The sequence below is a fragment of the Scyliorhinus canicula genome, chromosome 3 (assembly GCF_902713615.1).
Source record: "Scyliorhinus canicula chromosome 3, sScyCan1.1, whole genome shotgun sequence".
Lineage (NCBI taxonomy): Eukaryota > Metazoa > Chordata > Chondrichthyes > Carcharhiniformes > Scyliorhinidae > Scyliorhinus > Scyliorhinus canicula.
The window spans coordinates 263,127,320-263,144,681 of NC_052148.1; the positions used below are offsets into that span (position 1 = coordinate 263,127,320).

A 17,362-nucleotide genomic window follows, 5' to 3' on the forward strand; every position below is an offset into this window, starting at 1 on the left:
AGGAATTCTGACACACAATAAACATCCTTGTGCACAACCAGTATGACGCCTCTGTCACTTTCTTCCGCAATGCGGGCCGACCTCCGAACCCTTGGCCCATCTCTGCAGGCATCTTCCCCTCCCTGTGGCACTCACCCACCCTCTGGCTGTGGATATGTCTCCGCAGCTGTGTCCCATCCCCTAGGTGTTCGGATGTTGGCTGCTGCGTGTGTGGTGTTGCCTCCCGCAGTGTTCAAGCACAGTGTCCAGGCATCAAGGTGTGATTGGGATGCGAGGCGATGACTCCCACATGCTACATGGCCCGCCCTACTACACGAATCCACTTGGGTTGTGTGAAGTGCTCACTCAACCACAATTGCCAATTCCATGTTGGCAATAGCCTTCAGCCGCACAGCCAGAGACCTCAGCAGTCGGTGGAGGGTATGGATCGTCGGTGGGGCAGACGGGCAGGGACAAGGTTTGCCTACGGGAGCGGGCCGGTTGCATGGACTGGTGCCTGGTGTGGTTCTCGTTTATGGCCGCTCCTGTTATTCACAGGCCTCATTTCGCATGAGCAAGAGCGTAACGAGGTCGGAGAATCGCGCCCATCATGTGGGTTAGACTGGGGAGAAACTCCCCAAGGCACCAGAAAATGACTAAGGGCACTATCTAATGTCTGTGCTGCGCTTGGGAAATCTCACCAGGAGCCTCATGCGAGGTTTACCTGGCTCCCCACACCTCGCAAGATCTAACGGGAAGATCAGTGCGGCCATTGGGGGGGGGGGGGGGGGGGGGCCTTCTCCGATGAGGTCCGAAAAAATACCAGAGTCCCGTTCAATATCGGGGTCATTCCTGGCACTTCGCTAAACCCATCCACTGTGATTTTTCATTTGTTAAATCATGTCCTAAGTGTGGTTCAATAGCGGCGTGGATCTCAGCCAATAAGCCAGTGAAAAGCATCCTGCCAAACCCATCCAAAATAATACTTACCAATACAACCAAATGGGAACCAAGTTCCATAGCCAGTGTGTTTAGCCCGTGTTTCCCGGCGCTCGCAGTGACTGGTACTATATGGGGGTTCCAGGCCCCCTCTCCCCGCACCCACCTCAACACCCACGCAGGGCACCCCAACCCGATGGTGCGCAAATAATGCCAGCTTCGCACGGCCAACTTGTCGCCCTGACAGTGCCGATGCCAGCTGGCAATGTCACCTGGGAACCTTGGCAGTGTCAGCTCAGCACCAGGTGGCACTGCCAGGGTGCCAGGCTAGCACCAGCCGTTCCAGGGCACACCCTGCCCAAAGGGCACGCAGCTGGGAGCCTCCAATCCCTTGGGAGATCCTCACGAGTGCCGTTCCATCTGGTTCCCGTTTGCAGGTACCAGTGCTGAACGGCGCCCGCCCGAGGTGTCCGAGGCGAAGGGGATGGATCCCAAAGCCTCTGGTACCTCGGGAATCTGCACGTTAAGAGTGAGATTTACTGCCTCGCTCTAATACACAGATTGGCCGGAAAGTGATCCCGCCCACAATGGGCGGAATTTATATCGCAATGTCTCACGAGATCACATTGGATCTTGCAAGGCACAGCGAGCCGGGTAGATCTGAGAATGGGATCTCCTGGCTTTTATCGGCCATGCTGTACCGCGTCAAGCTGCATTTCGAGCGCAGCGTGCCTATTGGATTGCACCCTTAGAAATATTTTAGTTGAATCGTGCCCTCCATTTAATTGGAAGTCCCTGTGTGTGAAGCCACATGAGGTTGATGTGCTTTATTTGAATTCTATACAAAATTAAAGTCTTCCTGAAATTGCAATTCATCATATCCACAGGTCAAATTAGATGCCAGTCATGGTCAGATCTTTTCCATACAATGGGGTTATTAAAATATAGAAGTTTACATTGCTTACCATTTTCCGTTCCATTTTTGTCAGGTGTGTCCATGATGCTGACAGGAAGAGGCACTAACTGATCACCGCTCTCTCCGTTCCCCAGCTGCCCATTCTCTCCACGACCAAAAGAATAAATCTCACCAGACGATGCAACGAAGGCAAGTGTGTGATAGCTGTTCAAAACATATAGATATTCGTAACGTAACAAGCCTTTGCCAAGTTTTGTGTCGCTGATCAGCTCTTATCTCTTAAAACTTTGGTATTTGTCTCTGATTAACACTTCAAGATACAAAGTGTGAATAATTACTTGTGCTGGCCAGTCGGAAAATGATTATTTAAATGGAACACCTCCGTTTCTCACTCTGTTCACGCTCATTCCTGATTTTAATGCCTTTGGCTCTGGTGGAAGGTCAGGCTCTCTCCAGATGCTGTCAGGAGCCTCAACCATAAATGGAAACTAAGATTCCATGGGATTCTGGTGGAATGTTAACACCTTTCAAGTGGTATGTCAACCTGGTAATGATGTTCGGAAGCCAGTGGAGCCTTGTGAGGCACATTGGGATAATGGGCCTGTCCAACTAGTGTTATGGGCCAGGGTTCAGAGAACCCCAAAGTGTATCATGGAGTTCACCTGACCCACAACTTTTAATAGATTGCGGTATGGGGTGCACACGGCCCACTCTACAGGTGTGGTACAGCAGAAATGGAAAAGTATTTTTTAAAAGCAAAACAACGTTTATTCTATGAACTCAAGTTATCCTTTTTAAAACATACAGTGAACATCTTAGCAACCATCAATTCAAATACAACCCCCAAAGACTACAACACTAAGTAATCCTTTAAGCATTCATTTTAACACCATACGACTTAAAACACCTTTTACCAGAAGCACATCAGGTTAAAGTCATTACTGTTATTAGTTTTAAATCACCAGGATCGATTTACAGTCTTTAGATTACAGAAAGAGATTCATACACCTTCTGGCTGTGACTGCAGCTATCCAGCTCTGAAAATGAAAGTAAAACCCACCCTGCAGCAAACAGCCTAAAATGAATTTAAAAATCTGACAGACAGCCCAGCTCCACCCACTCTCTGACATCATAAGAACATAAGAACTAGGAGCAGGAGTAGGCCAGCTGGCCCCTCGAGCCTGCTCCGCGATTCAATGAGATCATGGCTGATCTTTTGTGGACTCAGCTCCACTTTCCGACCTGAACACCATAACCCTTAATCCCTTTATTCTTCAAAAAAACTATCTATCTTTACCTTAAAAACATTTAATGAAGGAGCCTCTACTGCTTCACTGGGCAGGGAATTCCATAGATTCACAACCCTTCGGGTGAAGAAGTTCCTCCTAATCTCAGTTCTAAATCTACCTCCCCTTATTTTGAGGCTATGCCCCCTAGTTCTGCTTTCACCCGCCAGTGGAAACAACCTGCCCCCACTGCAGTGGTAAACACCCATTTCTCAAAGGTACTCACACTACAGATATTTATATACATACTCATTTAGAAACACCCATTTCTTAAAGGTACTCTCACATGACACTAGTATTGCTCCACCGGGCCCCATAAGGAAAGTCCCGGCCTCTGCTGTCCCAGGCTTCCAACCATCATTCCAAACCACACCTTCCTCCCCGTCCCCACACCTAAGAAAGGGTGAAAGAGATGTTGCTACATTTTGTTTTGTTGATGTTTGACCAGCTCACCTCCCACATGCTATCTGAGAAACTCTCTTTCCAAACAGGTAGCCGACGAGACGAGGTTTGATCTCATCCTTTGTGGAGTTGTGTCCAAGTTGCCCGTAACTTCCAGCTCCAAAGGTTAAAACCAGTCCATCCTGGAGGAGAAAACAATGACTTCAGAGCACGTTACACCTGATCACAAGAAATGTCTTTGGTACTGAAGTGTCAGTGGAGTCAGGTCCTGTAATTAGCGTTAACTAGTACACGCTTTTTGTGTGGGCGGGTAAAACCCCACAAGTGAAGACAGTGTTGTTGGAGCGTAGTCGGGGGGAGGGTGGCTTGGCGCTGCCGAACTTTTGTAACTACTACTGGGCAGCTAATATAGTCATGATTAGGAAGTAGGTAGTGAGGTGGGGGTGGGGGGGGGGGGGGGATTGGGGGGTGGGGTGGTGGGGGAGGGTGGGGGGGGGGGGGGGGATCGGTGTGGGAGTGAGTAGAGGCAGCATCATGTAGGTGTAATGATATGCAAATATGCAACCAATGAACACTCAGAATAGGACACAACCAATGGGCAGTCAGGACACTCAGAGGTGGCATCACCACAGGGGGGGCATGACATAAACACTATAAAAGGGATGAGGCACTCACACCCTGCCTCTTTCCACAGAGAGATACCTAGAGAGTTAGACAGGGTTGATCAGCAGCATCACACCCCAGCACGTGGCTTAGAGCAAGCTGGCACAGTTAGACGGAGTTACTACAGTTAGATGAGCAGAGAGTCGAACTCATTTGAGAACTGTGTTAATAGTTCAATAAACATGTTGAACTCATTTCAGAGTCTGGAGCATCCTTTAGTTAAGACTGCATCAAGGAGCAGCCTGTGTTATACGAAGCAGCATAACACAACAGTAGGAACACAATTTTGGGAGCACTGATAACGGCACCTCTGCCGTTCTCGCTGGCCCGGTACTCCACAAGCCCGGTGGTAGTGGCGGCTCTGAGAGTCTGTGGGCAGTGGAGGAAATATAGGAGAGCGGAGGGAGCATCGGTCTGGGCCCTGATTTACACCAACCATTGGTTTGTGGCGGGAAGGCTGGATGGAGGATTTCGGAGATGGCAGAGAGTAGAGGATGGGTGATCTATTTATAGACGGGAGCTTCCCCAGCTTGAAGGATTTGGAGGAGAAATTTGAACTGCCAGCAGGGAATGGGTTTAGATATCTGCAGGTACGGGATTTTCTGACAAGGCAGGTTCCGACCTTCCCACTCCTGCCACCAGGGGGGATACAGCACAGGGTAGTTTCCAGAACAAGGATGGGAGAGGGGAAGGTATCAGATATCTACAAAGAACTTATATGGAGTCGGAGGAAACTCAGATAGAGGAACTAAAGGGCAAGTGGGAAGATGAGCTAGGAGGATAGAGGTGGGTTTGTGGGCAGATGCCTTAAGGAGGGTTAATACATCCTCATCATGTGCCAGGCTTAGCCTGATACAATTTAAGGTAGTCCACTGGGCACACGTGACGGTGGCCCGGATGAGCAAGTTTTGTGGGGTAGAGGACAGATGTGCGAGGTGCGCGGGTGGGCCAGCAAATCATGTCCACATGTTTTGGGCATGCCCGAAGCTCAAAGGGTTTTGGCAGGGTTTTTCTAAGGCTATGTCCACGGTACTTAAAACACGGGTGGTGCCGAGTCCAGAGGTGGCGATCTTTGGAGTGTCGGGAGAGCCCTGAGTCCAGGGGGCGATAGAGGCCGACGTCTTGGCCTTTGCCTCCCTGGTAACCCCGGAGACGGATTCTGCTAATGTGGAGGGACTCGAAGCCCCCGAAATTAGAGACCTGGGTTAGTGACATGGCTGGGTTCCTCAGTCTTGAGAAAATAAAGTTCGCCCTGAGAGGGTCAATGGTCGGGTTCACCCAAAGGTGGCAGCCGTTCATCGACTTTCTCAGAGAAAATTAAAATGTCGGCAGAGTCAGAAATCTAGAGGCGGGGGGGGGGGGGGGGGGGGGGGGTCAGTTAGGTTATTGTTTCATTGTTGTGGGGGCGAAGAACGTGATAGGGATGGAAATGTTTTATGGACCATGTTTATGTTGCTGTTATCGTTATTATTATAAAAATTACAAATACCCTAATAAAATGTTTTTTTTTTTAAATAGTACACACTCTACCGGTGCCAGAATTTAGTGATGGAAAATTGTTACTTTAACCGATTCTATCTTTCATTCTTGTCTCTCTGAGAGACCTAGGGTGAGGTTTAGTGGGCCTGTTTTCCATGGGTATAAATCCCGGTATGGCCGCTAAACCTCGCGACAGGGCCATAAAGGAATTTGCGACTGTGAGATCTCGGTTGGAGATCTTCCCTGCTCCCTGCCAGTGACGTGATCAGATTCAATGCCCTGATTTCCATGTCTTTTAATTAATTTAAATCTAATTAAAATGCTTTATGCTGTTGTTTCTGGCCCCGTTGAATGCTTCATTCCCACCGGCGGGAATCACTGGTGGTTTTCAGAAATGAAAACTGTCCTGATGACCACTCCAGAGACATGAGGGCAGCACGGTAACATTGTGGTTAGCACAATGCCTTCACAGCTCCAGGGTCCCAGGTTCGATTCCGGCTTGGGTCACTGTCTGTGCGGAGTCTGCACATCCTCCCCGTGTGTGCGTGGGTTTCCTCCGGGTGCTCCGGTTTCCTCCCACAGTCCAAAGATGTGCAGGTTAGGTGGATTGGCCATGATAAATTGCCCTTAGTGTCCAAAATTGCCCTTAGTGTTGGGTGGGGTTACTGGGTTATGCGGATAAGGGTGGAGGTGTTGATCTTGGGTAGGGTGCTCTTTCCAAGAGCCGGTGCAGACTCGATGGGCCGAATGGCCTCCTTCTGCACTGTAAATTCTGTGATGAGGTGAGTATAGCTCCCTGGTGGTGAGGGACATGGCTGGGCAGTCTGTGGCACCCAGTGCCACGTCGACTGTGCCAGGATGGCAGTGCCGTCTAGAGCAGGGGTTCTCAACCTTTTTTAACCCATGGACCCCTTTTCCTCTTAATTTTCCCCCATAGCCATTCCACAGAAACAAAAGCTTCTTATATGCGTGGTAAACTAATCCTAAAGTCCATCTACCTTACCGTGAGGGTTGGAAACGGATTAGCGGTATTTTTGTACGTTGCCAAACTTATTCTAATATGAAAAGTAATGAAAAAAACTTTTTACTGACTAAATTGAATTAAATTACTCTAAAAATAACCAATTCATATCAAATATACACAGTTTCTAGTGATTACTGTGTTAAATCATTCATTAAACTTGTCAAGGAGAAATGTGGCATAAGCGTCAGGTCAACCGTGGGTATTTAATAAGCTGCTTCTGTCATTAAAGGTCCTCCGGGCTGTTCCTAGGGGACAATAGCCCGGGCAATCTTCAACAACAACTGTCATTAAAGCACAATAAACCCATTTGTCATCAACCGGTATGGATTTTTTTTTCTCAGAATACAGTACCACAAAAATAAACACAGCAAATGCACCTTTTTGGTTCTGAGCCCCTTCAGCCCTCAAGGTAAATTAGATAGATTATAATCTCTCTTTGACCTTTGTCAGTGCGAGAGAGAGAGAGAGATAGGTGAAAATTCATCATGAAAACAAACATTTTTTTCTTCTACTTGATTCTCAGTAATAACAATTGTTCTGAAGTAGAATTGCTCTATGGACCACTAAAATATCACCGTGGACCCCCGATTCGGTATTTTTTTGTGTGGACCCCCAGTAATGTTACATGGACCCCCAGGGTCCATGTGGACCCCGGTTGAGAACCACTGGTCTAGAGAGTCGTTTTGGGGTGGGGGAGGATTCCCCTCATTTGTGGGATGGAGTCCAAATGGTTGACGGGGGACTTGTGCCTGCATTGGGATGGGGGGGGGGGGGGGTCGGTGATTGTAAATGGGGGTGGGCACAGAGAATGTGAGGGGGTGTTGCCCCAATGCCACTAGCAGTACGGGTCGGGTCACCGTGATACTTGCATAGTGTGGGGAGGGTGACCCCACCCTGATCTTTGAGTGGTGGGGGGGGGGCTGGGTTGCCCCTCTGCATGCGAAGGTTAGGGGTTCACTCTTGTCCCCCAGGGGTCCCGATGTCCATGGAGGGGCATCTGGACACCTGTGGGTGTGGGATCCAGATATCCGTGGGATGGGGATATGTTCGGATGTCCATGGAGAGAGGGGGGGGGGGGGGTGGAGTTGATCCGGATATCCATTAACAACTCTGAGATCAGGGCGTCCTTTCTGTGGAGTCGGGCTTGCCGGTGTGAACCACGCTCCCCCTCCCCCATATGGTTTTGACGTTGTGTCAGAAGATCTGATGAGAAAACATGGCTGTATTCTCGGAGAGAAACAAGCCAGCTCTCAGTCAGAACCTGACACTTTGCCGTTCTTTTGGTAAATTCCACCCACCCGAGTGAGTCGTAGAACAGTACAGCACAGAACAGGCCCTTCGGCCCTCAATGTTGTGCCGAGCCATGATCACCCTACTCAAACCCACGTATCCACCCTATACCCGTAACCCAACAACCCCCCCTAACCTTACTTTTATTAGGACACTACGGGCAATTTAGCATGTCCAATCCACCTAACCCATTAAGCATTTCTATGGGGAACAGGTTAGAAAATATACCTCAGTGTCTGTAGTCGTAAATCAAATATTGTATATATTTGCCCCAAGACAACAGATTGTATTTCTAACTTTGTGCTAACCCATGTGTAATAACCAAAGTATGGTCCGTCCATTACGTTCTTCTCTGGGGCTGGGCTTAACTCGAGACTGAGCCGTGTGATTCTTGAGCCACTTATTAAGGAAGAGGAGCTGAGGTGGTTCCCATCGTCAACCCACTATTTTTATCATTGGACTATCTTCTAGATAGGCTGCAACCATGGGTACAGAGTCTCGATTGACATGTACAACATGGGGAGGTCCCCCCCAGCCCCCACCTGAATAAGGAACAATTAATTGAGATTGTAATTTCAAATTCTTCCTCAACAAACCTTTGTCAGAACAGCAGTGTGTTCTTCCCCACAAGAGATGTGGATGGTCTTCTTACACTCCAGCAGCTTCACGTGGTTGGGCTGATGTCGATCTGCAAGAAAGATTGAAAGAGCAATGAATTCCCATTCCTCCTCTTGGTTCCTGTCCTCAGGTCTTTTGGGGAGAAGGTGCCCGTCTGGATTAACTACCTAGGTTCCAAATAAATACTATTAAATGAGTTGGAATAACTGGACTTGGTTGGAGGAATGTGCGAAGCCGAAGGTAACACTCAGAATGAAAACGGTCGGAGTAATGAACGCTAACTCCTCCCGCCACTGAATGGGAAATTGGGATGAGAAAACGCCAGCCATTGGCACCCGCATAGTTTCTCCAAGTACTTACGTCATCATTGTGCGTCCTGAAGTCTCAACTCCCACCCATTGGCCATTCCATTTGCATCCCCCTCACTGCTGGCTTGCTTCCTGCTCACTCTGTTCACCACTCCTTCCTCCCTCCCCCCCCCCCGCCCCCCGCACCCCCCACCCCCCCCCCCCCCCCCCCCACCCACTCCTCCCCAAACACATGCCTCTCCTGTGGCACCATGTCATTTTCTTTTCTTGTCCTCTCCACATACCCCCTTTCCACTCCCCACCAGCCATTCCAGATGTGAGCCAGTGGCAAGGAGAGTAACGACAGGCAACGGAGGAAGGAGGAGGGAGGTGGGGGTGTGAGGAACCAGCTACGGGAGAAGTGGCGAGCCCCGGGGTAAGCAGGGGAATGTGAGTGAGTGGGGAAGGACCATGGTGGGAAGTAAGGGGCCACGTGGGGTGCTATGGGGAGTGGGGGGGGGAGGTTGAGTGGAAGTGGAAAGGGGTTGTGAGGAACCATAAAATTGTTGTGGTCTTCTCCACCTTTGTTCGATCTTCACGGCTTTAATGCAGGAAACTGCCTGGGTTGTTGCTGCCAGTAACATCAGAGCGACTGACACTGCATCTGCATGTATGCAGGAAGTGCTCCCCTAGTGACACAGCACAAATTAATGCAGCACAGAGGTGGACGGGTCTGAAATGTTAATCATTGCCCAATGGTGGCTGGTTTCCAATTCCTCACTGAACACCATGGGCGGAATTCTCCGTTTGCTGACGCGGATATCGCGAAACGTGATTGGGTGGGGACAGGTTCCGATGCCAAAATCGCGGCGTGCCGAAACGCATGTACAGTAAACACCATTATCATTAGCGAACCCGGCCCAGTATTCTCCTGGGCCTCCTTGATTTTCCGCCTCCGATGTGCCGGTTCCCGTAGCGCGGATCACTTGTGCTTTTAAAAATCGTGAAACTGGCGTTGTGGCTGCTGAGGGAGAGAGAGGGGTTACAGGAAGTGTCCAACATCGCCATATTTTGCTGACAGTTGTGCCACTGGACAGGGGGCTTCTGCCAGGGCTGGGGGGGAGTAGCAGGGGGTGGCCAGGAGGTGGACTGTGAGGTCTGGGTGGACGGTCACGGACACCATTGCTGCAGCCGGCACTTTCCAGCACCTGGATCTTGGCTTTGCAGGTTACAGCACTTTAGATCCGGTACCTTTGAGAGTTTCAGCCTCAACCACCATCTTAGGCAGTGAATGCCAGACGCCCACCTCCCTCTGCGTGAAAATGTTTCTCCTCATGTCCCCTCTAATCCTTCTACCGATCACCTTAAATCTATTCCCCCTGGTAATTGACCCCTTCTGAGGCAAACGACCCTTTGTATCCTATCACTAGGGCCAATTCTGCATCCAACCTGCACCTTCCCCTCTATCCAATGAGATCTCACTTTTCTGATCAGTCTGCCATGTGGAACCTTACTGAAATCAATGTAGACAACATCCACTGCACTACTCTTATCAATCCTCCTTGTTACTTCCCCAAAAATTCTATTATGTTAGTAAGACACGGTCTTCGCAAGCAAAACTATGCTGACTATCCCTGATCAATCCGAGCTCTTCAAAGTGACAGTTTTTCCGGTTTCTCAGAATTGTTTCCAATAAAGTGCCCACCATTGAAGTCAGACTGACCGGCCTATGGTTTTCTGGTCTATCCCTTGCACCCTTTTTAAATGATGGCATCACGTTGTACATTGTTGTACAATGGCACAACACACAACTAAGAGGTTTCCCCTTGTTTTCTCCCACTTTGATCAAAAGCACCTATTGAGTTTCAGAATCAGATAGGAAGGCATTTCTCCTCATTACTATTGAACTAATTTAACTGGCTCAATGCTAATTTCTGCCTCAATATTCATTTAATAACATATTGATCCAGATTTTATGATTGCAATGGCCGCAAAATGTCAACATGAAACACTGTGGGCGGGATTCTCTGATCCTGAGGCTAAGTGTTGACACGTTCGTAAACACCGTCGGGAAACACGACAGCGTCAACATAGCCTCAGGATCAGCAATTCTGGCCCCTACAGGGGGCCAGCACAGCACTGGAGCGACCCACGCATGCGCGGTGGGACCGGCACGATTTTCGCGCATTGCGCAGTGTCTCCCTTCTCCGCGCCGGCCCCGACGCATGATGGCGTAGGGCTACAGGGTCCGGCGCGGAACAAAGGAGGCCCCCAGCCCAAGAGGCTGGCCCGCCGATCGGTGGGCCCCGATTCTGGGCCAGACCACAGCGGAGGCCACCCCCCGCCGGGGTCGGACCACCCCTCTCCCCCCACAGGTCGCCCCCGGACCCTTACACACCGAGGTCCCGCCAGGCAAGACCGGGTTAGAATGGTGCCGGCGGGACTCGGGTTTTTCGGTACGGCCACTCGGCCCATCCCGGGCGGAGAATCGCCAGGGGGGGGGGCCCATAGAACGGCACCCAGTCAGCGCCGTGCCGACCACGGCGGCACCAATGGTGCCGATTCTCTGCTCTGCGTCGGGGCGGCGCTGCGCGATTCGCGCTGGTCGCGGCGATTCTCCGGCCCGGCCCTGGGTTGACAAAATCCGGCCGTGTGAAACTGACAGGGGCTGCACATGCCCAGAAGACCTCTGAAATCCGTGATTCCCCATTCCTCCACAGGGTGCGCTATTGGTATCCTTGCTGAGGGAAATCAATTACAAATCACTATATTTGATAGGACTGTCTAGTTTTTATTCTATTAGTTTAATTGTAAAAATACTTGAAAAAAAGTCTTGGTGAAATAGGCTCAACAGGATTTTTAACAGCAGAGGGAGCCAGAATTGCTGATGTACAACCGCTCTGACCCTGAAAGTCTAATTTTGTATTTGTGGAATGTCAAATTTCTTCATTCTGTGCTACGTTCCATCGGTTTTTAAAAATTAAGATATAGTTTTTTTTAAATTACAGTTTCGCTTCTTCCTTAATCCAATGTCTACATCCCAATGATTGATTGCTCACCCATTGTTATTGGATACAGAAAATCCGCTATTGTTGGCGCCAGAGTCAAATTAACATCGGGAAAAGTGTGAGCCATGCCACAGAGGTCACTGAGTCAAGGAAGATTTCTTTGGTGAGCACCATCATTTTGCCAATGATGGTAAAATCTGGCCCTTTTGTTAAAGAGTTCTCTGGTTTTAGGCACATGCAGAGCTTAGGAAATTAAGGCAACAGAAAGGAAAAGAGGGGACAGTAGTTTTTGCTTAGTTCTTACCTTCCGTGTCCTTGAGCCCCAGCTGCCCACGATCGTTTCTTCCCCAACCGAACACTGCCCCTGAGAGAGACAGGGCGAAGCTGTGTCCTCCTCCTGCAGTGATCTGAGCCACAGGCATCCCAGTGAGAGAGGTCACACACTGAGGGACGGGCTGGGAGGCCCCTTTTGTATCGATACCAAGCTGGCCACAAGTGTTCTGTCCCCAGACAAAGAGTTGGCCATCTTTCAACACAAGGCAAACGAGAGAAAAATTACCTTTTGGGTTCCGATAAGTATATTCTTAGTTTGAAATTATGTTTAACTCCTTAAAGAAAACTGAGAAACCGGTTTCTACTTTAGGCCATTTCTATAAAGTACTGAATGTTAATAATGTTCAGGTTATTGAACAGTAAGTTAGTTATGATGACCAACAAACAATTTTTCCTCCTGTCCATATACCTCATTATACATTGCTCCACTCAGAACCGTTGTGCTCAGCTTTGAATCAGAAGGTGAAGGGATTGAACCCCGGACCCAACAACCCCAGTGAGTGGAGATTATGGTCTCTAAATACGGGCAAGCTACCCATATCGCTCTGGATAGTGGTGCAGTGGGGTTATTACTATTGGGGGTACTAGTGTCCGATAGTAGTGAGTAGTAAAGTGTAAAAGGGGCTTTTTACCCTTTGTAACTGCCCAATAGGGGGAAGATGTTCTGAAGTTTAAAAATATTGAGGAAAGCAATGGGCAACCACCTCAGCCAATCTCCCCAAGATGTGCCAATGCCGGCGTTGGACTGGGGTAGGCACAGGAAGAGGTCTTACAACACCAGGTTAAAGTCTAACAGGTTTGTTTTGAATCACTAGCTTACGGAGCGCAGCTCCTTCATCAGGTGAGGAAGGAGCTGTGCTCCGAAAGCTAGTGATTCGAAACAATCTCCCCAAGGACAAGGCTTAAGAATCATGGGGTGTGGGATTTGAGTTAGAACTTGCCCAACGGCTGAAGACAAGGGAATGACGGACAATGTTCCTGATTTTATTCCTGTAAATAATTTTGAAAGTGGAATAATATCAGCCCTTTCATGTGGCATGGGATCTATTATCCCCACCTAAAACAGCTGTTAGGTCCTTGTTTAATGTCTCACCGAAAAACAGCACATCCTTTTGTACTGCGCTGGAGTGATAGCCTTCATTCTTTTGGTAAACAATTCCAGGATTGGGATTTGAATCCACAATATTCTATGCCAAAAGCATCAACTCAGCAACAGCTTATTATGTAGCTCAGTCTCGGTAAAATCATGGGTGGCACGGTAGCACAGTGGTTAGCACTGTTGCTTCACAGCGCCAGGGACCCAAGTTCGATTCCCGGCTTGGGTCACTGCCTGTGCGGAGTCTGCACGTTCTCCCCGTATCTGCGTGGGTTTCCTCCGGGTGCTCCGGTTTCCTCCCACTAGTCCCGAACGACGTGCTTGTTAGGTGAATTGGGCATTCTGAATTCTCCCTCTGTGTACCCGAACAGGCGCCGAAAATGTGGTGACTAGGGGCTTTTCACAGTAACTTAATTTCAGAGCTAATATAAGCCTACTTGTGACAATAATAAAGATTATTATTAAAATAATAACCTAGTTGGGAAGAGCGGATGGGGAGGGGAGGGGGGGGGGGGTCGGGGTTGGTGGCAGAGGGTAAGGTACACCTGCCAAAACCTCACAATAGGCTCCTGTTCTCTTCAGGTCTGAACTGGAGAAGGGGTTCCAAAGAAGAGTCATATTGAGCTTGTGACATGAACTCTGTTTCTCTCGCCACAGATTCCGCCAGACCTGCTGAGGCTTTTCCAGAAATTTCTGTTTTGATTTCAGATCTCCAGCATCCACATTATTAGAATTTGTTTCCGTTACTTCTTAGCGTCCCAATGAAATAAATTTGGTTAAGGTTAATAGAAGAATGGTGTTTCCTTTTACGTGAGACACCCCAATTGGTTCGACCTTTGATGCAGTTTATGCAAATTTGACTTCATAGAATCCCTGCAGTGCAGAAGGAGGCCATTCGGCCCATCGAGTCCGCACTGACACTCTGAAACAGCACCTTCCCTAACCCACTGTCCCATCCTATCCCCACAGCCCCACCCAACCTGCACATCCTCGGACACCACGGGAAAATCTATCATGGTCAATCCACCTAAACCTGCACATCTTTGAACTGTGGGAGGAAGCCGGAGCACCCGGAGGAAACCCACACACACATGGGGAGAACGTGCAGACTCTGCACAGTCACCTAAAGCTGGAATTGAACCTGGGTCTCAGTGCCAACCACCTTTACGAACAAACACCCCAATATTAATCATGAATATAACAGTCATGGTACATATGGACTATTTCAGATCTTCTTAATTATCAGTTTCTTTATTTTAATCCACTTTTGATTGAAGTACAGCAAATATGTTTTAGTTTAATTTTTACCTTTGGACAATGCCAATGAGTGATTGTTTCCACAGGCCACTTGAATTATGTTTTTTTCGCTCAAACTCTTAAGTACCCTAAACATAAGAAAATCATAAACATAATGATACATCATTTCTAATTGTTTCCCGGGAATATATTTCAAAGGTTTCATTTCATGGAAGGTTTGTAAAAGCATTTTTTAATGAAAGTTAGAGCATGTTAGGAGAATAATAATAATATAATAATAATAATAATCGCTTATTGTCACAAGTAAGCTTCAATGAAGTTACTGTGAAAAGCCCCTAGTCGCCACATTCCGGCGCCTGTTCGGGGAGGCCGGTGCGGGAACAGGAATAGATGTGGGGCGGGATTCTCCCCCGGCGGGATTCTCCATTTTGCCGGTGCCCAGGGGTTTCCCGATGGCACGGGGCTGCCCCACAATGGGAAACCCCACCAACCGGCCGGCGTAACGGAGAATCCTGTCGGCGGGTCAAGGCTGAAAAGTGGCGTGGCGGAGAATCAAGCCCGTAACTTTTTAAAATACTTTTGGGGAATATCGTATTATTCTGTGTGTCTGCATTTGTCTAAGTGATTTAACTAAGCTGGGGATAGGTTACTAGAGACAGCTTGTCAGGGAGGTTTAAGATATGAAAGGGTAGAGGTGGGTGGTTTTTGCATTTGTAATAAGATATTATGGTGGGTTTGAGGTACAAGTAAATAGGTTGGATCTAACACTTACATTTATAGGTAATTTAAGAGTTCATTTGAACTCTTCATAGGGAGGTCAGAGGTGACATGACAAGGAACATTTTGCATCTTACAGGAGTTCCATGAATAAAGATAAGAGGGCTTTTTACATTTTATTGACGCAAAAGCAGAGACAAAATAGAAATGAAAGATTTCATATATTGAAGGATTGAATTTGAAATTAGTATGAGAACAATGGAACCAAAGGTGAAAGGGGTGGGAGAAAGATATTTTAGAGTTATTATGGAGAACTTGGGAGTTGGCTGTTTGAGAAAGATCTCACAGAAACAGCTCCGGGTTGGGAGAAGGTGAAGTTTGAATCAGCCATCCCGTCAATCCAAAAAAGTCTTGGACTGTGAAAAGTCTTGTTTCTGAAGGTTCCTTGGATTTTCGCAGAAGAGTGGAAGTGAAGATGCGTGATATACTTTATTAATGCTACAACAGCAATGCTTTGTGTAATATTACTGATGTTCTTGATAGTTAAACATCTAAAAGGGATTGTTGCCTAGAATGTCTTTACTTATGGGTCTGACTAGATAGAGTCTTTTGAGGGAATATTTTATAAGACTAATTTTAACTGTGTAACTGTAATCTTGTGTTACTTAAGTTTTCTTTTCTTCTTGTTAATAAGTCTTTTCATTTTTTAAATCCCCAACGTGTTACTGGATATCTTGCTGTTGAGAACATAATATTTCTTCTCATTTCCAGAACATAAAAAAAAAGGCCCATAAGCCAGGTTTCCATCTGGGATTTTGTTTGTTCAGCAACTAACATCTGATGTGGTCACACCAATTTCATTAATGGGCTTTAAAATGTAACGGCACACGGATAGAGTTAAGGCTGTCTGTGTGTCTCTGCATGAGCACAGTGAGCAAACATAATGCCGACAGGAGACCATAGTCCATTGGAGATATATCACTGAATAAATAGTTGCTGAATCCACTAAAGTGTTACTGATTCAGCCTGAGTTCAGCTGGCAACACTCTGGTTTACTAACTTCAGAAAGTTATAATTTCAAGTCCCACTCCAGAGACTTGAGCACTTGATCAAAGGTGACACTTTAGTGTAGTACTGACATAGTGAATGTTTGACAATAAAGACCTCTGTAAGTCAACAAAAAGTCCTAGGGCGGGATTCTCCCCTAACCGGCGGGGCGAACCGCACCGGCGGTGAGGAGTGGCGTGAACCACTCCAGCGCTGGGCCGCCCGGAAGGTGCGGAATCCTCCACACCTTCAGGGGCTAGGCCGGCGCCGGAGTGTTTGGCGCCACGCCAACCGGCGCTGAAGGGCCTCCGCTGGCCGGTGAGAGTTGGCGCATGCGCGGGCGTGCCAGCGTATGCTGGCGTGATCCCAGCGCCTGCACAGGGGGTTTCGTCTCCGCGCCGGCCATGGCGGATCGTTACACCGTCCAGCGCATAGGGAATGAGTGCCCCCATGGCACAGGCCCGCCCGCGGATCGGTGGGCCCGATTGCGGGCCAGGCCACTGTGGGGGCACCCCCCAGGGCCAGATCCCCCCCCCCCCGCCCCCACCCCCACCCCCTAGGAATCCGCAGGCTGCTGCCCGCAGAGCCAGGTCCCGTTGGTACGGACCTGGTTTGATTTACGCCGCCGGGACCGACCAAAAACGGGCGGCCGCTCGGCCCATCGCGGGCTGGAGAATCGCCGGGGGGGGGTGGGGTGGGGGGGGGGGGCGCCGCCAGCGTCTGCCGACCGGCGTGATTCCCGCTCCCGCCAAAACCCTGGCGGCGGAGAATTCGGCAGCCGGCGTCGGGGCGGGATTCATGCCCCCCCCCCCGGCGATTCTCCGACCCAGAGGGGGATCGGAGAATCCCGCCCCTAGTGTACGGAACAGTTATTGTCACTGCTCTCCTGTACTGCTGTGAGACCTGGATCGTGTACTAGAGAAATTCCAGCAATACATCCACCACATCCTTTGGATTTAACGGAAGGATCGTAGAATAAATGCTCGTTGTGAAGCCTGCACAATTAGGATTCGGGGCAAAG

At 48.9% G+C, this 17,362-nt stretch overlaps 1 protein-coding gene across 1 annotated transcript in view; it reads right to left on the reverse strand.

Moving 5' to 3' along the window:
• The window catches only part of LOC119963672 (probable E3 ubiquitin-protein ligase HERC3), a 71,013-nt gene that overhangs the window by 42,890 nt on the left and 10,761 nt on the right, over window positions 1-17,362 (reverse strand). Inside the window, exons 3-7 of the mRNA XM_038792989.1 lie at window positions 14,629-14,705; window positions 12,196-12,417; window positions 8,575-8,666; window positions 3,574-3,704; window positions 1,884-2,038 (exon numbers count right to left, since the gene is read on the reverse strand). Coding sequence (XP_038648917.1) covers window positions 1,884-2,038; window positions 3,574-3,704; window positions 8,575-8,666; window positions 12,196-12,417; window positions 14,629-14,705 — 677 coding nt within the window. The remainder of the gene's footprint in view (window positions 1-1,883; window positions 2,039-3,573; window positions 3,705-8,574; window positions 8,667-12,195; window positions 12,418-14,628; window positions 14,706-17,362) is intronic.